The 25281-nt window shown below is 33.6% G+C and overlaps 2 protein-coding genes and 1 long non-coding RNA gene across 3 annotated transcripts; 2 read left to right on the plus strand and 1 right to left on the minus strand.

Annotated features, from left to right (window-relative positions):
• Positions 1–8410: 8410 nt before the first annotated feature.
• Positions 8411–9363, plus strand: LOC133030940 (uncharacterized). The gene is made up of 2 exons (XR_009684478.1): positions 8411–8656; positions 9133–9363. It is a non-coding gene; the product is annotated as an uncharacterized LOC133030940 (long non-coding RNA).
• A 9081-nt stretch (positions 9364–18444) lies between these two features.
• LOC115722511 (meiotic recombination protein DMC1 homolog) lies at positions 18445–21952 on the plus strand. Its single transcript, XM_030651735.2, has 15 exons — positions 18445–18591; positions 18690–18772; positions 19163–19254; positions 19356–19427; positions 19535–19573; positions 19699–19756; positions 19872–19917; positions 20054–20099; positions 20406–20467; positions 20574–20640; positions 20733–20825; positions 20911–20979; positions 21065–21143; positions 21327–21493; positions 21608–21952. Exons 1-15 carry the CDS (start codon positions 18575–18577, stop codon positions 21650–21652), a joined length of 1035 nt encoding a protein of 344 aa, XP_030507595.1. The 5' UTR covers positions 18445–18574; the 3' UTR covers positions 21653–21952.
• Positions 21953–22050: 98 nt separating this feature from the next.
• Positions 22051–24463, minus strand: LOC115722512 (stem-specific protein TSJT1). The gene is made up of 4 exons (XM_030651736.2): positions 23933–24463; positions 22779–23019; positions 22535–22655; positions 22051–22452 (listed from the first exon to the last, which is right to left on the minus strand). Exons 1-4 carry the CDS (start codon positions 24130–24132, stop codon positions 22262–22264), a joined length of 753 nt encoding a protein of 250 aa, XP_030507596.1. The 5' UTR covers positions 24133–24463; the 3' UTR covers positions 22051–22261.
• Between the last annotated feature and the right edge of the window lie 818 nt (positions 24464–25281).

Consider the following 25281-nt stretch of genomic DNA (forward strand, 5'->3'; position numbering starts at 1 on the left):
TTTCATCCATGTTAGACTTTTTTACTAAAATTAGAAAAAAGTCCTTAAATCCAACAATCTCAATAGTTCATGGGGCATTTTCAACGACCTTAAAAGTTCAGGGGGCATGATTTGGTACATGTCAAAGTTCAAGGGGAAAAAATCCTAATTAGCCTAGCCTTTATCTTTTCATTTATGCTTAACTTTATTCACAAGAACTTGGGAATCAAATTCAACCAGAACAATTGAAAGATCCACTATATCACACTAATAAAGAGCTTGCTTTAAGCCAGAACTTTTGCAAAAAATGGGAGACATCCTACTATGAAATGGAAATGAATGTTATACAATAGAAATAATGTTTACTATTCTCTTTTAAAATTGTATTGACAAGTATCCTAAATACAATTGGGTAATATAAATACCCATGTACTATGTACATCTTTCTTTGAGGAATATCAAATACAATTTTAATTTCTCCTGACATGGTATCAGAGCCCAACGGCTCACCATGGCATCACTAGATAGTATAATTTCTACCCCACAAGTGGAAGAAGAAAATACCTAACATACCCCTCAAAATCCTACTGTCAATAACTCTCAACCCTCTGTTCACCAACCTTGTGCTCCTCTTCCCTGAAATCCCTCAGCTCCTAGACTGCCCAATAGAATGCTCAAATACCAAATTTGCTTCAAAATAGGTCACACCGCCATGACTTGCTACCATCGTGCCAACTTTAACTTCTAACCATCTCCACCCTCACCGCCCATTTAATGCTCATTTCACTAAACAACAGCCTTCTCAACACCCGTAACAACCTTGTGTTGGGTTTTATGCCCTAAATAAAACTCATTTCAATATAATCAGATTTACTTATTAATATAGATCAGAAATAACATTTAATGTTGCATGGTTCACATGATTTATTTCATGATTATATGTACATAATGTATAAATTCATCTGAAACCCTTTTCACATACTTGATCCTGTTTATTATGCTGTCAACACATTGGAAAGTAAACATGACTATGTGAATAAAGTTTCCTAGATTTATCAGACATAGGGTTTTACTGATACGATAATCTACAACAGAGTTTACTTGCATTTGGAGAAGTGCTATGTTCTTTCCAGAGCATTGGTTAAAGTAAAGCTCAGGTTGGATGCATGGAGTATGCATCGGAAGGGACCGATATTGAACTTTGACTTAGATTTATTAAACTTACCGTAATATCTATTCAAGTCAATATCGCCTAGTTGATCCTAGATCAAATGATCTTAATCCTTTTATGATTAGGCTCGATCTCGAGAGGCTATTCGTGTTCTTTGATTTGTTAGTTAAGCCTACTTTTAGGTCAGGGTGATACGTACATTTTGGGAACACGGTAGTGCAATTGAGTGGGAGCGCTATCATAAACATGGAATCTATAGCTTCTATCTGGCAAATAGTAAGTAAAGGATGATCTCCTTCGAGCTTGACCAAACGAACATAAATAGTGGAGTACTCATTTCACATAAGCTGAAATATCATTTATACGGGGTCAAGTGTTTTAAGGATAAAATACATTGTAGGGTGTAACGGTAATCTAATCCCTTTACAGTGTAGATCATTCATATAGAGGATCATTGATCACATTAGGATTATAACAATGGATAACTAATGATGCATCTATATGGTGGAACATATCTATATACTGAGAGTGCAATTCTGAGTTCTATGCGTGGATTCAACGAAGAATTAATAAGTTAGTGAATTTTAGTGCTAAATTCTTGATCTACTTATTGGAAGCTCGGTTATATAGACCCATGGTCCCCTCACTAGTTGAGATAATATTGCTTGTAAGACTCATGTAATTGGTTTTGATTAATCAATTATAATTCTCAAATTATACTATGTCTATTTGTGAATTTTTCACTAAGTAAGGGCGAAATTGTAAAGAAAGAGTTTTAGGGGCATATTTGTTAATTATGATACTTTGTATGGTTCAATTAATAAATATGATAAATGACAATATTATTTAATAATTATTTATAGTTATTAAATAGTTAGAATTGGCATTTAAATGGTTGAATTAAAAAATTGGCGTTTTTGAGAAAATCAGATGCAGAAAAGATAAAACTGCAAAATTGCAAAAAGTGAGGCCCAAATCCACTAAGCATGGCCGGCCACTTTTGTAGGCAATTTAAATTGATATTTTCATTATTTTAATGCCAAATAATTCAAACCTAACCCTAGTGGAATGCTATAAATAGATAGTGAAGGCTTCAGGAAATTTACACTTTTCTTCTGACACTTCTGATTCAGAAAAAACTGAGCCTTCTCTCTCCATATCTGGCCGACCACTCCCTCTCTCTTTCTTCCCTCTCTAATTTCAAAATCCTTAGTGTATGAGTAGTGCCCACACACAGCAAGTGATACCTCAATCATAGTGAGGAAGATCGTGAAGAAAGACATTCAGCAAAAGGAGTTTCAGCATCAAAGATTCAGAGAAAGAGATCCAGGTTCAGATATTGATAATGCTCTGCTACAGAAAGGAATCAAGGGCTAGATATCTGAACGGAAGGAGTCATATTATTCCGCTGCACCCAATGTAAGGTTTCCTAAACTTTATATGTGTTTATTTCATCGTTTTAGAAAGTTCATATTTAGGGTGTTAATTAACATACTTGTGAGTAGATCTAAGATCCTGGTAAAATAAATTCCAATAACTGGCCTCAGAGCCATGGTAATTGATTTACTTGCAAGAAATTTGGACTTTAAAACGATTGTTTGTTTTGTTTTTGGATGGTATCATGTTGTATTGAGTGTTATTTGATGATTGATTGATGTTTGTGAATTTTCGTAAAAAATAATTGAATATCTGTTTCTGGAATTATTTTTATTGGATAGTATGGAAAAAATTAAGCAATTTACTTTTTTTATAAAACTCAATTTCGATTTAATTTGAATTAGTTATGATTTTTTGAAGTTTCGAAAAATATCGGGATGGTGTCACTGTCCCACGCGCGCGAAAACTGTCCGTACAACTCGCAATTTTTTCGTTTTTCTTCGATTTTTCATGCTTTTTCATGGATTTAATTTCCGTTTTTTTGTGTAGTTCTGTATTTATACTATTACTATTCCTAATTCAATTCTAATTATCATTTTGAATTAATTTAATATTTTTTAAATTTAATTCAAGATATTAGTGTAATTTGAATTTAAAAATAGTTAGTATCTATCTTTTTTTGCTTAATAATCTATCTTATTTTTAAATTTGATTATATCTTATCTTATTTTTAAATTTAAGGTCAGATTTTAAATTTTTAAATTAATTTTTTTTTTAAATAATTTGACCTTATTTAAATTTAAAATAAGATAACTATAATCATGTAATTTTAAAAAAAAAGATGTAAGATATTTTGCTAACTTTTAAATTTTGTTATTTTATTTATTTAAATTACATTTAAAATCTGAAAAAGATATTCATTTATCTTTTCTAATTTTTTATTTAATTTTTATTTATAAAATAACATTTAAATTTTAAAAGTAGTTAGCAAATTTTGAAATGATATTTAGGTTGGTTGAAACCTAATTTTTCAAAATTGTAGGTTTAATTTTAAATTTAAATTATTTTTTAAATTTTTTCGAATTTTTCAAATATTTTTTTAAAATTTTCGAAAATTATTTTTTTATTTAATTAATTATTTTCGAAATTAATTATTTAACTTAAAATTAAATAAATCCTACATCCAACTATCCAGCTAACCTTGTTGTAGGCGTTTGTGTTTTAACTTATGTGTAAGTTTTCAAAACCTATTATTGCTTGATTGCAAATAGCCATGGTTAACTTGTTGACAGATCCAATGATCTGATTTTAACTCATGGCTCCCTTGGTCAAGTAAATAATTTGTAACAGGTAATTTTCACAATCTTCTTTCATCTGTGTATGACCTAGCAACATGATAGGACCCATCCAAAGTGTGCATGTGTGAGCCTATGTGTTTAATTTCATTATAGATGCATATAGGTTGTTGTTGCTAAATAAAATATCATAGTTCTTGATAGATTTTATTTAGGCCCATTTAGTTTTTGGGCTTATTCAATTAATAACAGTTGTTCATTTTAAGGTTAAATTCCTCTCTTTTGGGCCTTGTGTGAGAGTTGGGAGCCATAGTAGTAGGTACGACATACTTAACCCAGCACCCCCTCACATGAACCACCCCAATTGTGAAGGCCCATTTGCCTGATTTGAATAACTGTACTAGGCTAATTAAACTAGTTTAACCTAATAAAATTGATTAGCAACATAATTAATTTCATTTATTTTGAAATTAATTTAAGAAAATCATAGTTTAAAGAATTTTATTCTAAGCTAAACTATGTGTATTTTCTTGTATTTAATTAAATATAGAATTATAACCATCTAGATTCTTTCTAGAGCTTAATTTAAATTTTTCATTAAATATTCCTATTTAAGTTGATATTTAGTAATCTACAACTAACCAACTTAAATCTGAATATCTTTTGGATTTAAAATTTCAAAATTAAGTTGAGGAATTTTAGGCATTGGTTATTAAGATTCTTTAGATATTTTTTAAGTTAATATCTTTTCGAATATTAACTTAAAATGGAATATTTTAGATATTTTTTTAAGTTAATATCTTTTCGAATATTAACTTAAAATGGAATATTTTTAAATTAAGTGGTTACAACTTAATTTTTTCATATTTAATTAAATTTAAATTTGAAAAATATTTAGGTTCTAGATTTTTTCTAATACAACCTAAATTGGATATTTTTTCAAATTTTGTGGAAAAGATACTTAGTCAAATAAGATATTTTCTCAAATAGTTATTTCTAATATTAAATAGCAAAATATTATACATTGTGAAATTAATTATTTAAATAATTAATTTTGGTACAATTTATTTCAAGTATATTTTTCCTAGTATTAAACAAGAGATTAATAATTAAGCCTTCTCTACACTTAATTATCTATTTCTTGAATTTAATACATTTAATTAATTTGAAAATTAAATATCTAAGTTGATTTTCATCATGATACTTAAATATTTCTTTTTCATGACACTTAATTAAATAGAAAATTATTTTTAGTTGAAATTTATTTTTTCAACTAAATTTAAATAATTTTCAAAATATATTTTTTCTTTATTTTATTAATCAAATTTCGAAATTGCATTTCTTAAATGCTGGAATTTCGAATTTTATTTGAAAAATAGATTAAAGTTGTAAATTATTTATTTTAATTTTGGACCAACTTAAATCAATAATTTTTTCATTTAATGATTAATTAAAATAAATGAAGTAAAATATATTTTTCTTTATTTTATTAATCAATTTTCGAAATTACATTTCATAATGCAAGATGATTTTGAATCTATCTTGAAAAATAGATTAAGTTGTAAATTAATTATTTATTTTAATTAATTCTTGGATCAACTTAAATCAATGATTTTTTCATTTATTGATTAATTTAAAATAAATTGAATTAAAGTATATTATTAGAAATTGAATTAATTAGTCAAAGGAAAATCTAGATAAATGATATTTTTACTTGAAGTATTTTTTCTAGTGTATTTAATTAAATAGAAAATTAATATTTAAGTTGATTTTCATCATCATACTTAAATATTTGAAATTTTTCTTATATATTTAATTAAATAGAAAAATTATATTTTTTGTTGTAAATTAATTTTATTAATTAATTTTGGGCCAACATTAAATTAGAATAATTTTTCTAGGATTAATTTTTTATTTTAACATGCATTTTCGAAAATTGTGTCCTAGAATATTTTAATTTTTCGAAATGCAATATATATTTATAGAAAATTAAATTTAAGTTGTAAATTAATTTAAATTAATTTTGTAACAACTTAAATTGAATATTTTTCTAAATATTTATTGGAAATTATTACTAAGATGGAAATAATTCATGTTATTTTCATATCCATCTAAGTAAAATTTATAAATATTAAATTAAAATTTATATTTAGAATTTTTCATTCTAAATTGGAAATTTTAAATAAATATATATTTAAAATAAATAGATTAAATAAAGAGAATAAAAAAAAATACAATTCACTTTAAATAATGAGCTTGATTATTATTAAGATATTCGATCTCCAATGTTGGTCTTACAAAAGTTAAATGTTTTCAATATAACCTCGAGACGCTAGACTTCGTCCCCCTATGGATGGTTATTCGTTGAACGCATTTAACACCGTAAAATCTCATTTGATAAGTGTTTTGTAAGTTTTTGTCTCTATTAGACTCTCCCCTATGGTGACTACTTAGAGATAAACTTATGAAACATGAAACAATGGTGGAAGCTCATAAAATGAGAATAACCTTGACTCTCGCCTACCGGGACAACGTTGGATTCTTATTTTGATCGAATAAAAGGTTGCTAAAATGGTTTCTATTTTAGATGAGCGGACAACTCTATTCAATGAATGATACTTTGACTCTCGCCTACCGGACACTGTATCAGTTTGTTGAAAACCTTGGAAATTATTTAGGATTGTATGTTTTAGTATTTTCACTGGTCATTCCTACTTGCTATATGTTTAATAATTTCTGAATTGTGTATGAATTTATATTAAACCATGTTAATTTCTGTTATTAAATTGTAGTTTAATTTCGAATCTTCATTGTTGGTCTAACATGTTTGTTTATCAAATGAGATAAATCCCTAATGGATTTTCACCATTAGACATACATAATAGTGTAAGATCTCGAAAGATAAATATTGTATATGCGACATCTAGCTGTTCATCAATTGATGACACCTTAGACTAGTATTTTTACGATATGAAACAAGAAGATTGTATAAATAAGATTACTTTGACATTCGCTAATCGAAGCATCATTGGATTCTTATTTATAAACGAAATTACCCTAATTCCTCTTAGCTTATTCATTGCGAATTAGCTCAATAACATATCATTGGATGAATGGTCTATAAATCATTTCATGTCATTCTATATTTTCTCTTAAGAAATTAAATGACGCATATGATTATAATCCTGAAATTCTATTCCCAATTGATATAAATCCTCAATCTTAGAAATCTCCTACTTGTATGGGCAAATCTGACTTAGAGTTTGTATTAGTAGTGCTGGTCCAAGATAGAATTACTCATTCCAGGAAGCAATACAGTTACACTTTCCAAGTGTTCAATATTCATCTTCTATTAATGGATTCAAACTGTATGGAATATAAGTTTGGTATTCTGTGACCAGGATTGTAATACCCGGAATTAAAAATGGATTAGCAAAACCCTAACTAGATAATTATGAGTTAATTGAGAAATTATATTATTATATAGTTCAACATATGTGAAATTATATGAATTTAACATGTTAAGACCCCGTTGGTGAGCCAGGGGCATTTTTGTAATTATGACCCGAGAAGGGTAAATTGTTGAGATTAATTTAATTACGTGCTTAATAGAACTATATTATTATATAGTATGCATGTGTTGTCTTTTCAGGTGTGTTCTGACAGGTTAGCACGGTATAGTCACACTGAATTTCGGCGAACCTGTTCGGCCCGAAATGTAAATTGAATTGATTATTTGGCATTTTATTTGACATGTGATAATCTGGAATTTATTTGGCAATATTTGAGTGTGATTTGGCATTTATGCCCTTGAAAATGAATATGTTGGTTTTATAGCCTTAGGGGCAAAATGGTCATTTGACCATAAATGATTTACATTGGATTAATTGGATTTTTTTTGGGAAAATGAATTTATTTCTGGTTTCTCTTTTCTCTCACCCTCTCCCTCTCCCTCTCTTACTATATTGAATTTTTGCAACTTGGAAATTGAGGAAAAGCTTGGGGATTTTGGGCTTGAAACTTGGAATTTCTTGAATTGGCTTGGAATTGGAAGTGAGGTAGATTCTTTACTGAGTTTTAATTGATTTGCTTGCTGAAAATTCTTTTGAGATGAGCATGAATTAATTTGATAAGCTTGTTATGCATGTATGAGGATTTATAGCTAATTTTGATGAATTTGAGTATGTCTATGCTTGAAACTTTGATGTGGTGATTACTTGAGCTATAGATGGGATTTTAGGGTTCCTCTTTACCTTAAATTCAAAATATGTGTGATTAGTTGTTGCTGAAATTGTTTGGGTAGGCTGAAGTTAAGCTCAAGCTTGAAAGCTTGAATGTTGTGGATTTGAGCATGATTTTTAGGTCAAGTTTGGAGCTTGAAAGTTGTATATGGTTAAATCTGATTTTGGTTGTGGATTTATGCATGAATTTTGTGTTTTTATCCTCTGTTTTGGTTGAGGTTCGAAGTTATGGAAAATTAGCATGTTTAAGACCTTAAAAATGGAGTTTTGGGGTGTTCTAAACCCAGTCGTCATGACGGGATTTTCGGCCGTCATGACCGGATCCGGCGGTGAGAAATTCTGTTTTTCTCAATTTTGTTTTGGCCATAACTTTTGACTCGGGACTCCGTTTGGGACGTTCTTTATACCGTTGGAAAGCTCTTTTCGAGCTCTATGTGATTATCTGTATTTGAAATGCCATGAATTTATTTTATGAATGTGAAATCAGGGGTTAACCCTATTTGTGAAAATCCCGGATTGTGTGTGACTAGGATTACCGGCACCTGGTCAGGAGCACCCGGGGATTTGGAATCTCTACTATTGCGGGACAACAGGTAAGACAGTGATTAGCACGTAGAGTATGCGCAGTGGCGCTTATGTTGAGAATGATATGCATGAATGTTAAGTAACCGGGATTAGGGTTATTACCCTAATAGGAACGGTTTAATAGCCTAGGGTTATTACCCTAGTGATATATGTGTATAAATGCCATGCCATGTTAATTGAAATGAGATTTAAGGATTATGTGCTCAAGGCATAATCAGGTTGCACTCGGTACTCATAACCGAGATGAACCGCTTCTAAGGCCTTAATGTATTTAGACGTGTGAGAGTAACACGTGGGTCTACGTCACGTAGATTTAATTAGATGTGTGAGCGCAACACATAGGTCTACGCCACGTAGACATAAATGGGCATGATGAAATAATGATCAGGTCTGTGCTATACAGACATACGTGAATGAGCATAATATATTTGTTATGATTTATACTGTCTTGCTGGGCTTGGCTCACGGGTGCTCTACTGTGCAGGAAAGGGTAAGGCATTAGCTGATCAGCCATGAGTTTCAGGAGCAGGGCGAAGAATGTACATGTTCATGCCACTTCAGACCAAGCGGGTTATGGGTCTAACAGTGTTGACTTTTGTATTCTGTTTTGCCGCTTAGGTCGGCTAGTAAGAAAGAACTTGTAATAATTTTGTAAATATTTTTGGGATCCCAACTATGTTTGAAAAAGTTTAAATATATTACAAGTTTATTTTCAGTCTGTTTAATATAAAAGTTTAAATTCTGCGTTGTTTTTAATTAGTAATCCCGGTTAGGGGATTAGGGTTTCATAAGTATTTTGGGTAGCGTGCCTAATTATTTAGGGCGTTACAAGGATCCACTTGCACTATTCTAAGAACTCTTTGATGTAACTATACCTAAATCATCAAAAGACTCAACCACATTTTTCATTAATCTATGGCATTTGTATCTTGTTCATAGTGGATTTGACAAGATCAATCTCTGCAAAGAGTTAATATGCCTATATCCACTGAAAGTAGTTCATCTCATTCGCGGATGGATGTACATTTAGGGGTGGATATGAGTTTTTCGTTGTATTCTTAAAACGATCACTCTAGATTATACCTTATGCAAAGAAATTTGAAATGTTTGAAAAATTTCATTAATTTCTAGCAATGGTTAAAACCATTAAAGTAAGTGGTTAAAGATCTTGCGAACTGATAGGGGTGGAGAAATAGTTAGTAGATATGCAGTTCATAGATCATTAATTTGATTTTTGAATTATATCCAAACTTACCTCCCTAGAAATTTCGAGTTGCATGTTGATGATTAGTTACTAGTCGTTGCCTAATTCCTTCTATGGTAATACAATTTCAGAATGATGTAATGGTTGTATACTTAATGTAAATCATTACTAGATTCATGGATGACCTAATCAAAATCTTAAGAAAAGCTAGAACTATTAACCATGGTTTGTTAGCTATTCTAAGTGATTAGGGGTGGACCATCCCATAGTCAATAGATAAGAAAGTATTTGTTCAAACAAATACTACTTTTCTAAGATAATGACTAAGTCTGAAAATAAAGTAGCAAATAAAGGAGATATTTAATTCTTGATCCAAAAGTGTTCTATCATCTTATTTGACATATGATGATCCCACTGCCTCTGTTGTCTTGTCACAACCAAAGAGGTTAATACCATTTTCTTAGACATAATTCACGGTACCTTGTCGTAGTGGGAGAGTTTCTAGAAACTCGCCTTCTTATGACTTGGGAGACACTAGTGATTAAAATCCATTGTGAGTTTAAACAAGTAATGGATTGTCAAGATAAGAAACTAAGAAGAAAGCCAAAAGAACTATGGTTTAATCCATTCACATGGAATAACCTAAAGTTTTCTATTACAAGGACATAAAAGGAAATTTTCGTTTATAAGTCCATTCAATAGACTTAACAAAACTTCCTGTTCCTAGTATTATAGGTTTGAGTTTATCTAAACCTATGGCTTGTGGTATACCTGGTAATTACTTACTCTAATGCAAGCAACTTACTTTAGTGAGATGCTGAAGCATTTTCTTTCTAATGGCAATCTATAGAAGCTTCACAACTTCTTAGGTATAGATTTTATTTATCTAAGGAAAAGTTTCAACTATTCCAGAAAAGATAAAGCCATGAAAGAATTTCTTAAATCAACAGTGAGAGGTCTTAGATATGCTTTTGTATGCCTTAGACCAGACACCTGCTGTTGAGTGGGAGTAATGAGTAGGTATCATATTAATCCAGGAGAAGAACATTGGAACACAATCAAGTAAATCCTAAGATTAAGAAGATGAACTATATGTTAGTCTATAAGGGTGTGTTTAAAACTCTTAGACTACACCATATCAGATTTCGAAATTTGCCTTTGTGCTAGTAAATCTTTCTGATAAGATGGTGGTTACTCTGGGGTGGAATAGTGATTTTGGAGAAGTGTAAAAACCTATCTGAAGTCTCTAGGTCTACCAGAGAGAGACTGAATGTTAAAGCTGCAGGAAAGGTACTTATTCAGTCTAAGGAAAGTTTTATACATTTTTGGCATCATTCCAAATTGCCTTAAACTACTAGTGTTAATTTCCTGATTAACCAAAAGTACTTGCCAAAGATATAGAATCCAGTATCCCAAGAGAGTAGACATATAGAGAGGAATTTCACATTATCAATGATTTTGTGATTAAAGGAAGAGTAATGGTGGAGAAAAGGTTGTGTTTAATTCAACCTTTCAGATCCTATTACGAGGAGTTTACTACTACTACACTTGATTTGTATATCAAGGTGTTGAGATTATTTGAAACGCACTTTTTGTTTTATGTTAGTGCAAGTGGGAGTTTGTTGGCTTTTAAGCCCTAAATAAAACTCATTTCAATATAATCAGATTTACTTATTAGTATAGATCAGAAATAACATTTAATGTTGCATGGTTAACATGATTTATTTCATGATTATATGTACATAATGTATAAATTCATCTGAAACCCTTTTCACATACTTGATCCTGTTTATTATGCTGTCAACACATTGGAAAGTAAACATGACTATGTGAATAAAGTTTCCTAGATTTATCAGACATAGGGTTTTACTGATATGATAATCTACAACAGAGTTTACTTGCATTTGGAGAAGTGCTATGTTCTTTCCAGAGCATTGGTTAAAGTAAAGCTCAGGTTGGATGCATGGAGTATGCATCGGAAGGGACCGATATTAAACTTTGACTTAGATTTATTAAACTTACCGTAATATCTATTCAAGTCAATATCGCCTAGTTGATCCTAGATCAAATGATCTTAATCTTTTTATGATTAGGCTCGATCTCGAGAGGCTATTCGTGTTCTTTGATTTGCTAGTTAAGCCTACTTTTAGGTCAGGGTGATACGTACATTTTGGGAACACGGTAGTGCAATTGAGTGGGAGCGCTATCATAAACATGGAATCTATAGCTTCTATCTGGCAAATAGTAAGTAAAGGATGATCTCCTTCGAGCTTGACCAAACGAACATAAATAGTGGAGTACTCATTTCACATAAGCTGAAATATCATTTATACGGGGTCAAGTGTTTTAAGGATAAAATACATTGTAGGGTGTAACGGTAATCTAATCCCTTTACAGTGTAGATCATTCATATAGAGGATCATTGATCACATTAGGATTATAACAACGGATAACTAATGATGCATCTATATGGTGGAACATATAGAGCATTCTATATACTGAGAGTGCAATTCTGAGTTCTATGCGTGGATTCAACGAAGAATTAATAAGTTAGTGAATTTTAGTGCTAAATTCTTGATCTACTTATTGGAAGCTCGGTTATATAGACCCATGGTCCCCTCACTAGTTGAGATAATATTGCTTGTAAGACTCATGTAATTGGTTTTGATTAATCAATTATAATTCTCAAATTAGACTATGTCTATTTGTGAATTTTTCACTAAGTAAGGGCGAAATTGTAAAAAAAGAGTTTTAGGGGTATATTTGTTAATTATGATACTTTGTATGGTTCAATTAATAAATATGATAAATTACAATATTATTTAATAATTATTTATAGTTATTAAATAGTTAGAATTGGCATTTAAATGGTTGAATTAGAAAATTGGCGTTTTTGAGAAAATCAGATGCAGAAAAGATAAAACTGCAAAATTGCAAAAAGTGAGGCCCAAATCCACTAAGCATGGCCGACCACTTTTGTAGGCAATTTAAATTGATATTTTCATTATTTTAATGCCAAATAATTCAAACCTAACCCTAGTGGAATGCTATAAATAGATAGTGAAGGCTTCAGGAAATTTACACTTTTCTTCTGACACTTCTGATTCAGAAAAAACTGAGTCTTCTCTCTCCATATCTGGCCGACCACTCCCTCTCTCTTTCTTCCCTCTCAAATTTCGAAATCCTTAGTGTATGAGTAGTGCCCACACACAGCAAGTGATACCTCAATCATAGTGAGGAAGATCGTGAAGAAAGACATTCAACAAAAGGAGTTTCAGCATCAAAGATTCAGAGAAAGAGATCCAGGTTCAGATATTGATAATGCTCTGCTACAGAAAGGAATCAATGGCTAGATATCTGAACGGAAGGAGTCATATTATTCCGCTGCACCCAATGTAAGGTTTCCTAAACTTTATATGTGTTTATTTCATCGTTTTAGAAAGTTCATATTTAGGGTGTTAATCAACATACTTGTGAGTAGATCAAAGATCTTGGTAAAATAAATTCCAACACCTTGTCCTTCCCATAACCCTTCGTTATTACCCACTCCACCATTCCCCACTGTTGTTACTAACCCTGCTTGGTACATGGACTCAAGCGCTTCACACCACTTCACACCCGATTTTAATCTTTTGAAGTCTGCAGCACTATATCATGGTAATGACCAAATTACTATGGGCAATAGTAAGTTTGCTTCTATCTCTCATGTGGGCTCTACATATTTGCCATCTTCTTCAATTAAACTCTGTCGTGTTTATCATTCACCTAGTCTTTCTAAAAATCTTCTTAGTGTTTCTCAGCTTTGTTTGGATAATAATGCATTTGTGGAATTTCATCCTACTCCAGGTGAGTCATCAAATTCTTCTCAAAGGACTTCTTGATCAAGGCATTTATAAAGTTTCTACTTAACCCGAGCCATCAACCCTTGCATGTCCTTATCTCCTCTACTCCTCCAAGACCTTTTTTGATCTGTGGCATTCTCAGTTGGGTCACCCTTCACTGGATGTTACTTCTCATGTTTCATGTACTTGTAATTATTCTTTTCCAAGAAGAGATTGTCTAACATTTTGTACTTCTTGTTAATTAGGCAAATCTCATAAGTTAAGTTTTCCCAATTTTGTATCTCGGGCTTCTAAGCCTTTTAAATTAATACATTCTAAAATTTGGGGGCGTGCCTGGTTTCTTCTATTACTGGTGTCAAATATTTTCTTTTGTTCATTGATGACTTCACTCGTTTTTCTTGGTTTTATTTACTTAATACTAAAGGCAAAGCATTCAATACTTTTCTTATTTTCAAAAATCTAGTTTCCACACAATTTAACAGCACTATTCAATTTGTTCGCACTGATTGGGGTGGCGAATACCGCTCTCTTTCTCATTTTTTCACCAACCACAGCATCCGCCACGACATTTTTTGCCCACATACTCCCCAGCAAAATGGTCGTGTTGAGCACAAAAATTGACATATCATAGAAACTGACTTAACTTTGTTAGCCCATGCTCATTTACTGCTCTCATATTGGCCATACGCTTTCTCCACAGCCATTTATCTGATCAATCGCCTATCAACTCGTGTTCTTCGTTATTCAAGTCCCTACCAACTTCTTTATCACAAAGTCCCAAATTACTCTTTACTTTGAGTCTTTGGATGTCAGTGCTTTCCATGCATTCGTCCTTATAACAACCACAAAGTTGAGTTTTGCTCCTCCCCTTGCAATTTTCTTGGCTATAGTAGTAAGCACAAAGGTTACTTATGCCTCCATCCTACCTCGGGCCGAATTTTTGTCACTCGTCATGTAATTTTCAATGAGTTTTTTTTAGTTTGTTGCTACCCCCGTTTGGTCTACTCCTCCACACAAGCCTCACTCTGTTTTAACCTCCCTTCCCTTCTCTGTTCTTTCTCCTGCCCGAGCCATTACTGTGTCACCATCTACCTTTCCCATTGTTCCTCCTTCCCCAATCACTGCTCCTGTTGCCACTCCTCCTTCCCCCTCACCCTCGCCTATACACCATCTACAAATGCATCACATACATCCTCGTCTACAACTTCCCCACCCACTATTCCTTTGGTGGTAGATCATCATGGTTCACATGAGCTTCCCATTGCCCCTACTAATTTGCATCCTATGATTACAAAAGCTAAATTGGGCATTCACAAGCCCCGTTTGTTTTTAGTGTTGCTGCATGTACTCCAATTGAACCATCTAGTTTTCGTGAAGCTAGTACTAATCATCTTTGGAATGCTGCCATGGATACCAAAATTGTTGCCTTAAAATCTTAACGGGCTTGAATTCTTGTTCTTCCACCTCTTGGATATCACATTATTGGCTGCAAATGGGTGTACCGCATTAAACCTAATGCGAGTGGTTCGGTCGAACGATACAAAGCAAGTTTGGTGGCCAAGGGGTTTTATCAAACCTACCGCTTGGATTACCATGAAACTTGCAGCCCTATTGTCAAGCCAAACTCCATACGCCTTGTTCTTTCTCTGGCAGTGTCCTTCAATTGGGTTATCAAACAGCTTGATGTTTAGAATGCATTTATCCACAGTGATCTTAATGAAATAGTGTACATGACCCAACTTGAAGGTTTTGTTGACCCCGACCACCCTCACCATGTGTGTAAACTGTCCAAGTCTCTTTATGGATTGAAAAAATCTCCACGTGCTTGGTTTCTCAAGTTGAGTTTTGCTATTGTTGAATGGGAATTTCTTGCTTCACAGGCCGATACATCACTTTTCATTTACAGATCGGTCACTGTAGTGATTATCTTGCTTATATATGTCAACGACATCATTGTTACCGGGTTTTCGAACTCCAACATTGTTGCCTTGTTGTCTTTTCTCAACACCAAGTTTGTAGTTAAGGACCTTGGTTCTCTCTATTTCTTCCTTGGTATTCAAGTTCATCGCTCTACTTCTGGTCTCCATCTATCACAAACAAATATGTTCTTGACCTTCTTACTAAAACCCAGCTCCTTAATTTGAAACTGGTAACTACACCTATGGCTCTCACCCATTTATCTCTTTATGATGGAGAACCTCTTACCGATGTGATTTCCTATCGAAGCCTTGTTGGCGCACTACAGTATTACACTTTAACTAGGCCTGATATATCGTTTCTTGTGAACAAATTATGTCAGTTTCTTCATGTCCCCACCAGTGTTCATTATCAAGGAGCAAAGAGGGTCATTCACTATCTTAAAGGTATGGCACATCTTGACATTCTTCTTCAACCTGATCCCACTCATGAACTTCATTGCTTTACTAATGTTGATTGGGCATCGTGTCTCGATGATCGACGGAGTACTAGTGCCTACTGTGTTTATTTGGGTCATAACCTCATTTCATGGTCTTCAACAAAATAGAAAGTTATTTCTCGTTCTAGTGCCGAGTCAGAATACTACGCTCTTGCCAATGTCGCAAATGAAATTTTGTGGCTGTAAAATCTTCTTGGGGAACTTGGCTTTCCTCTTCAGGTTCTTCCAACTCTTCATTGTGATAACATGAACACTCTTAATCTTGCTTCAAACCCAGTCATTCATGCTCGCACAAAGCATGTCGAAATTGATTATCACTTTGTTCAGGAACGGTTCAAGCGTGGGCTGCTCCAACTCTGCTTCGCTCCTTTTGAAGACCAAGTTGTTGACCGCTTGACGAAGCCTCTTGCTACACCTCAGTTTTAGACTCTTCGCACCAAACTTGCGGTCTTTCCCAGTCCCGTTCGTTTGCGGGGGGATGTTAAACAATAGAAATAACATTTACTATTCTCTTTTATTCTTGTACTAAGTCTCCTAAATATGTTATTTGCTCTCTCTATTAGGTAATATAAATACCCCTGTACTGTGTACATCTTTCTTTGAGGAATATCATATACAATTTCAATTTCTTCTGACAATGGGAAACTAGCAACCGCCTCCCATTTGTAAGTTTTAATCACTGCCCCAATTCCAACCTTACTTTTTTGACATGCATAGCTGCATCAATATTTAATTTAATTAAATCCGGTGGTAGTAGACTTCAACTGCCTTTGGCTCCTGCCACTACTACTACTATGCTCTACTCATGTAAGTACCACTGCAATTCACAATCATTGCACATTGCTCATTTATATAATCCTGCAAATAAGATCTTATCCATAACTCAACATTTGAATCATTAGGAACCAACTTGCCAAGCAATTTTTCATTTTTAATAGGGAAATTTGAATTTCTATGCTTACATTAGGGAATAATTTTTTCCCTAAACTTAAAATAGGGAATATTGTTAAAATGGGATAACATTTTCTTAATTCCCACAATACCCCCCCATTTGAAACCATCAGCCCTCTCTCTCTTTCGCCTCTCTTTCTCTCTTTCTCTCTTTCTCTCTCGCTCGGTGCCGCACCCACACACCCACGGCAGACCACCCACGGCAGACCACCCACGCCGTCGACGCTCAACCCCGACCAACCAGAACCGGCGACCCCGAACCCCACGAAAATGCCCCCTCTCACTCTATTCGTCTCTCTCTCGGACCGAGCAGAAAAAAAAGGCATATAGTCCGATGGTCGGACCACATGGTCCGATGGGGTCCGACCAATCGGACCCATCGGACCATGTGGTCCGACCATCGGACCATATGCCTTTTTTTTTCAATTTGAGGAAAACGAAGAGAGAGAGGCACATGGTCCGATGGTCGGACCACATGGTCCGATGGGGTCCGATTGGTCGGACCCCATCGGACCATGTGGTCCGACCATCGGACCATATATTTTTTTTTTTGTTCGGTCCGAGAGAGTGAGACAAAGTAGATAGAGGGGGGTATTTTTGGAGTTTTGAAAAAAGAGTCATATTTTTCATAGTGTAAAATGTATTGGTTCAAAAAAATTTTTTTTGAACATTTTTAAGTATAGAAAATCAAATTTCCCTTTTTAATATTCCAAATCGCCCAAATAATTCCAAAAAGAAAACAAGCAAGTCATCTTTACAAAAAGTATCAAAACCAATTAACATATATTCTCTAATAGCACAGCCATGATAGGGTTGAATGGAGATTTATCAAAACCGTGATGTTAAAATTGAGTATAGTTCACAATGGATGGACAAGATCATGTTGTGTCTTACTTTGGTGCAATTTTCTTTTTTGATTATGGAGAAATTTAAGGGCATGTTATTCCACAACGAGAACTTTGGCAAGGTGATCTGTTCTCAAAATTTTTATTCTTATTTTGCACTAAAGAGTTTTCTAACCTTATTCAACATGTTAAAATGAATGGTTGGTTGAGAGGTATTAAGTTTGGAAGACGAGGCTTTGTAGTGTCTCATTTATTCTTTGTAGACGACAGATTTATTATTTTTTTTATTTTCTCTCTCATTCACATTCACTTAAAATTTGTCATCCTTTTATAAATAAAAAATACTCTAATAATTAAACTCTAAAATTTACTACCTCAAACCACATTGATTTATTGACTTTTTAAGTAAAAAATAATTTCTTTCTAATAAAAAAAATAAAAAAATAAAAAATGTCATGTAGGCTTTGAGTGACAACGCAAAAAAGGGCCCTCGGTCTCAGCTTAACAAACTCCGTTTCTTTGTTATTCAGCAAAAAAAACCGTTTCTCCGTTTCCCGCCCAATAAATACCGCGATGCTCTCTCAATTTCATATTACACTTACTCTGAAATCTGATACGCCCTTCACGCCCATTTCAAATTTCCAAATATTTCTTACACGAAGAAGAAGATGATCTCCTCTCTCAAGTAAGACTCCTCTGTTTTCTTCAGAAACCTTTCAGTTTCGATCTTATGGCGACGATCTATAATTCTCTAACGTAATTATTTTTACTGATGACGATCAGATCCGAAGAACAGAGCCAGCTACAGCTCGTGGAACGAGAAGATATTGATGATGAAGAAGACCTCTTCGAAGCGATTGACAAGCGTAAGCTTCTGAGCACTTAATTAAGCTATCTCGAGACTCTAGTTCAATTTTTTTTTACTTCATCTTTGTTCGAAGTAAGTGTTATCTGTAGGTGATCAATTATGTCTGCTTAAATTAGTAGGAATTCGATTTTTGGTTTGAGCTAATGAGCAATTTCTTATTTCTCCAACGATGACCAAGCTTACGCTTCTGTAGTTCTACGGAGAGTGATTGAGTCGGATCCAAATCAGTCTAACTCTGTTGTCATTAATTTTAAATTATGTCGTATTTGTGTGTGTATTAATTTTAAGTTTTTTGAGCGTGCAATATTTACTTATTCAGCAATTTAGTTTTTATAACTTAATCGGCAAGAAATGTTGCTTTCAATTCATAGATCGTGTTTCTGTGCAGTAATCGCTCAAGGAATCAATGCCGGAGACATTAAGAAGCTTCAAGATGCAGGGATTTACTCATGCAATGGCTTGATGATGCATACGAAGAAGGTACAGTTATTTGAAATTCGGAACAACTATCGTTTGAATGGTCAGTGTTTTGGCACGTTTTATTTCTTCCTCTTTTTCGTTTCTGATGATCTTTGCTGCAGCATTTAACGGGAATAAAAGGCTTATCTGAGGCTAAAGTCGATAAGATCTGCGAAGCTGCAGAGAAGATAGTGGTTAGTGTTCTTAGAAATCTTGAACTACATAATTTCGACCGTCTATAGTTTATTTGGCATAGCTCAGGAATCAATTTATTCACTTATGCTTGTTTTTCCCTTTGCAGAATTTCGGTTACATTACAGGAAGTGATGCTCTGCTCAGGGTAAGTATGCTGTGTCTTTTCATCCTAAATTGCTCTGAAGCTGAAAAAATTCTTCGTGAAGACGAGTTAGAACGTATGCTCAACTGAGATTCCAATTGATCTTTGGTTATTGTTTTTCCTTGCAGAGAAAGTTAGTTATTCGCATAACAACTGGAAGCCAAGCCCTTGATGAGCTGTTAGGGGGTAATTTCGCCCTACTATTTCCTTGACTGTCTATGAGTTTTGATTTTTGACGAGTTTTAGCTTGTGTTAGCAAAAGAAAATATTAATTAATATATATGATGGAAATTTTGAGCAGGTGGGATCGAAACGAGATCAATAACAGAATCCTTTGGGGAATTTCGGTCAGAACATGACACATTGTTCTTTCATTGATAAAATGCTATTTTTTCTTCTTCTTTCATTTGCCTATAAATGAATCACTCTTTGTTGTTGATACGAAAATTGATAGTTTAGCTTGCATCTTTAACATTAACTCAGGTCTGGAAAAACACAGCTTGCGCATACTCTGTGTGTTTCGACTCAGGTACTTTTTTTTTCTGTTTAATGGAACTCAGGTACCTCCATCACCCTATTATTCATGTCAGTACAAAGATTGAAATCATTTAACATTTGCCAATCTTACATTTATGGTGAAACAATGTTCTTAACTCTTCAGAAAATAACAATTGGAGTCTTGTGTTTAAATATTAAAGTTGATCACGGGGTTGATTAGTGCTATTGCTATACACCATATATAAAACTTGGTGTGGGTTTATTAACCAATTAGATTGTAAAAGCACGAAACTAATTATGCTTGCTATATTTATTATCCTTCCTATAATCCCTGCAGCTTCCTACTAACATGCATGGAGGAAATGGAAAGGTTGCCTACATTGACACTGAAGGAACTTTGTATCCTTTTTAGTTGTTCTTACCAGTTAGCAAATTGACTTTAAAAATTATTTAAGTAAGGCCTCTTGTGTTTGTATGTTTTCTTCTTAACAACGTGCACCTTCAGCCGACCCGACAGGATTATTCCCATTGCTGAAAGATTTGGTATGGACCCCGGAGCTGTCCTTGATAACGTAAGCCTCAATTTCACTATGATTATAGTATCTAGGAATACAGACAGTAGTATATGAAACTAATCGTGTGTGAATCCTTCTCTATGACAAAGATAATCTATGCTCGTGCATATACGTACGAGCATCAGTATAACTTGCTTCTGGGTCTGGCTGCTAAAATGTCTGAAGAACCGTTCAGACTTCTGGTAAGAGTATTAACTAAAGTTTTGCCTAGTGGAAAGTTCATGGTGCCTGGAAGACTAAAACTTTTCGTTCATTTATGCTTTGCAGATCGTTGACTCTGTTATTGCTCTCTTCCGGGTAGATTTTACTGGAAGGGGTGAACTTGCAGATCGCCAGGTCCAGTCCCAACGTTTCAGTTTTTTTTAATGAGAATTTATTGTCTTCCGCATCATTATAACATGTGAATCGGCTTTGTTTACAGCAAAAACTGGCGCAAATGCTCTCCCGATTAACAAAGATAGCTGAAGAGTACAATGTTGCAGTATACATGACCAACCAAGGTTTGTGTATAAGTTTCAGCTTTCCTAAGCATAAGAAAATGAAACTGCTTGAATCGAGGCATTCACTCACTCACTGATCAGCAATTAATGTTCTTGATTTTTCCTTATAGTTCGTGCAACTTGGATGCACGGGCTTTAGAACCTTATAGCTTAATGTCATTATTATGGTATGTCTGGTTGCAGTTATAGCTGACCCAGGGGGAGGAGTATTCATATCAGATCCAAAGAAGCCAGCAGGTGGTCACGTTCTTGCTCATGCCGCCACAATAAGACTGATGTTCAGGAAAGGAAAAGGAGAACAGCGTGTCTGCAAGGTTTTTGACGCCCCAAACCTACCTGAGGCTGAAGCAATATCCTTTTATGCTTAATTATGATTATTTCACTTGATCATTTCTAAGAATCATCCAAAACTTCTAGAAAACTCACATTTCACTGGTTACAGTTTCTTCTTGACAAAAAAATACGTATTTCAGATTACACCAGGTGGTATTGCAGATGCAAAGGATTGAAGCAGCAAGCTCCTTTGTTTCTTATGCACATTAATAAGGAGAGGCTGCTAGTTAGCAAATGTTTTATTCAAATGTTTACTGCAGTTTAGATCAAGTACGCCATATCTCTTTTGGATTTGAATATTGTTAGTGTAGAAGGGCTTCAGCTGTTCTGGCTTAAGTACCTCATATCCTATGTATAGCAAATATCAACACTAGTCACTTGTGTGCGCTCTGCATTTAAAATAGGTTTTCAAGTGTTTGCCATATTTTTTAAAAGATATATAATCAACTTCCAGATAGTGAAATTTACATGCAAAACAAGCCGAGTCTAAGACTAAATCAGCATCAATCCTTTAAGCAAGGTGATATTATTTGAAATTACACGCCAGAAGGTCCTCCTCTGGTTCTGGCTATGATTTTGACAGTAAGTAGAACATATATGGAACCAAGTCTTGATTTTAATACTAAAACGAAAATGAAAAATAAAAGAGTAAAAAGTAAAACTACTCTCTAAAGAAGCAGCATAGTCATCAACAAGGAAAGCCAAGCGAAGAGAAAGATTGCTGAAAAACGAAGCAAGGCCCCAAAAATAACAAAAACCTTGCTATAAGCAATTAAGGTACCAGCTCAAAAGTTGGAAGACCAATTCGCAGCACTTCCAACTCTTGGCATGCCACTGGACTCCTTGCGAGACCCTTCATCCACCTTGAAATTTGCACCGCACACATCACCCGAACTGTCCACCCTTGGCACTGCCTTCAACTGGTGAAGTGGGTGCTCATAACTCTTCAAGCCTCCAGAAGTTGTGAAGAAACAGCCTAATATAAAACAAATGTAAACAGAGTTAGCTTTAAAGGTAACAGAATTGTACAGATGATTCGAAGGCATAGTTGTTTTTACCCTTAGGAAATGGTGCAAAAGATTTGCCACAGCCTGTCTTCACGATTTCTGGATCATCTGAAGCAACAAGATGGCCTTCGGAGTCCGTTCCCCAGAAGAATGGAACACTTCCATCAGCATCCTAGATTGATAAAAAACCAAGATTAGGCAATCAGTAAAAAATGGAAGCTCAAAATAAATGGAAAAAGGAAATTAGATCTAACAGAATGAGTAGAAATTGGAGAACCATGGAAATTTTACTCACAACAGCAATGAAGGTGGTTTTTGAAGAACTGTCATAGACGATAAACGTATACTTCCCTTGGATGTCTCTGACAACCTGATCCGCGGGATAAGGACCTCGGTCCCTCAAAGTCCTGTAGGCTTCTATGACAATGCTTGACTCGTTTGCTGTTTTGTTTAAACCATATTGTTGCTTAAGAGCAGCAACATTGTTTATGTGACCGTTAAACATGCAAAAAATGTCATCCACAACCGCAAAAAGCCTAACAACAAACGAGAATAACACAAAATTTTAGTTTATACCAAAGTATGTGTAAAAAGAAAAAGAAAAAAGAGTTGTGAACAATAACTAATATCTGTTAAGGGACAGTGATAATTCTTTCATTTTACTTTGCATAAAGACATTCTCACAGAATCCCATATTCTTCCTTATCCATAGCACGAAAATAAAGTTCACTAAAACATTTTAAACAAAGGGTATGAATTTTGACATTGAACAAGTTTATCTGCAAGGGGCATTTTTTATAATTATCAGTTTTTTGCATTGAACATAAAATCTCATGTAAACAACACACATAATAATATTACTTGAAAGAAAATTGTGGCCAACAAACAGAATCTTTACTTGCTAGTTGCCACATAAAAAATCATGTATTTTGTCTTGTATCATAAGTATCCAAATTAACAATATAGACAGAAAGTAACGACAAGAAGCTCCACATTCAAAGTTTTGATAAAAAAAAATCTGCAAAAATATTACTTTTTTTTTTTCCTTTTACACAATAATAGAGACAAATGAACTACATTGATAGGTAAGAAAAAGACAGCTACTGAATTAATATGTTTGTCCGAAAGAGTTTATTAAATTTATAACCCCTTACATATAGGCGATGAACTATAATAGCGATCTCATGATATTGGTTCTTCAAACAAGCACAAATAAAAATACTGAAATATCTAATTTGTTTACGAGCACCCATATAAATAAATCTATCAGTATTAGAAATCAAATCATCAAAAGTCCCAGATCATCACATATCATCAAGATCAGTTCAATCAGTCAAGAATAAAAAGTAAATTAATCGAAGAAATACACAAAAGGGTATCACTAATTTTTTGATGACTTTTCTGGGTCTTCTTCAATTTAATTTTGGTCGTATGCAATAGAAACCATACCTTGGTAGAAGAGGGTTCTGTCTATCAAGAGAGTAAGCCATGAACCCAGAAGAGCCAAGGTTGATGGTGACCGCAGAAGGATGAACCGATGTGAAGTGACGAGCGAGGAAGCCATCTTTGAGAGCCGAAACCGATTCAGAGTGAGGGCTCTGAAGAGCATCGGGGCTCTGTGCCACCGATTTGTCGAAAACTGCCAACATTTTCAGGATCCTTGATCGGAAGACGAAGAAAAAATGAATGAGGGAAACGAAAAATGGATGATGATGATGATGATGATGATGATGATGATGAATGAAGATGTGTAGATTTTGCTCAGTTGAATGGAGATTATATAAGGTAGGAGAGTTGGACAAGATTTTTTTTATTTTTATTTTTATTTTTATTTTTAATGGACCAATACGAGTCTAATTTATTGTTCCAATATTACCCCTGCTTTGACAAAAAACGTTCCTGGTTGAGCTGGCATCTTATCCGCGATGTCTTACTTCTTTCTATTCTTTTCCTTTTCCAAATCTAAAAAGGAAAATCAAAAAGACAGAAAATAGGTTCTATATTATTCCAGCATATTTAATAATTAGTCCCACCCAAAAATATTTAGCCCACCACCACTCATTACCCTATTAAATATGTTATTATTATTTAGTATTACATAGTTAGTATATTTTTTTTTTTTTTGATTCAAGCATTTATATATTACATCATGTTTTACCTGGGACTCGAACCCAGGACCTCCAACACTCACACACCCACCTATGGCCACTTGAGCTAGCCCCAAGTGGTTATTACATAGTATATATATATTATGAGCAAGAGATATGGTAAAGATTAACAAAGAATTGACTTATTTGTAAAGTTTTTTTTGAAGGGACTTATTTGGAAATTTTGTACTCATTTTCTAGTTATTCTGGATTTTGTCTATATTTTTTGTTTATTTAATTTTTCAAATTAATGTTCATACCCATTTTTATTCGATTGTTTTGGGATTAAGTCGAATATTCTCTGTTCATTTTTTTGTTTTTATTATATTTTGTTGGTTGAATCTAAAAATTATGTACATATACATGATAATTTATATCCATTTCGATTAATTATCAACATTCTGTATTTTGTGGTTTTTAAAGTTTGTTATTATTTATAGAATCAAACATAAATTTTGCCAAAATTAAAAAGAAAACCACACTTTCAAAAAAAAAAAAAATAGTATATAATATATTTTTAAGTGGGATGCTATTTATAAAATTAAAATATGAAGAAAATAATGTGTAGTGGTTTTAAGTATTTTACAATTTCTCATGTAGAATTTTTTACATTATTTCATTGCACATTAAATTGGTGTGCACTAAAGTTTA

Source organism: Cannabis sativa, chromosome 9 (genome assembly GCF_029168945.1).
Source record: "Cannabis sativa cultivar Pink pepper isolate KNU-18-1 chromosome 9, ASM2916894v1, whole genome shotgun sequence".
Lineage (NCBI taxonomy): Eukaryota > Viridiplantae > Streptophyta > Magnoliopsida > Rosales > Cannabaceae > Cannabis > Cannabis sativa.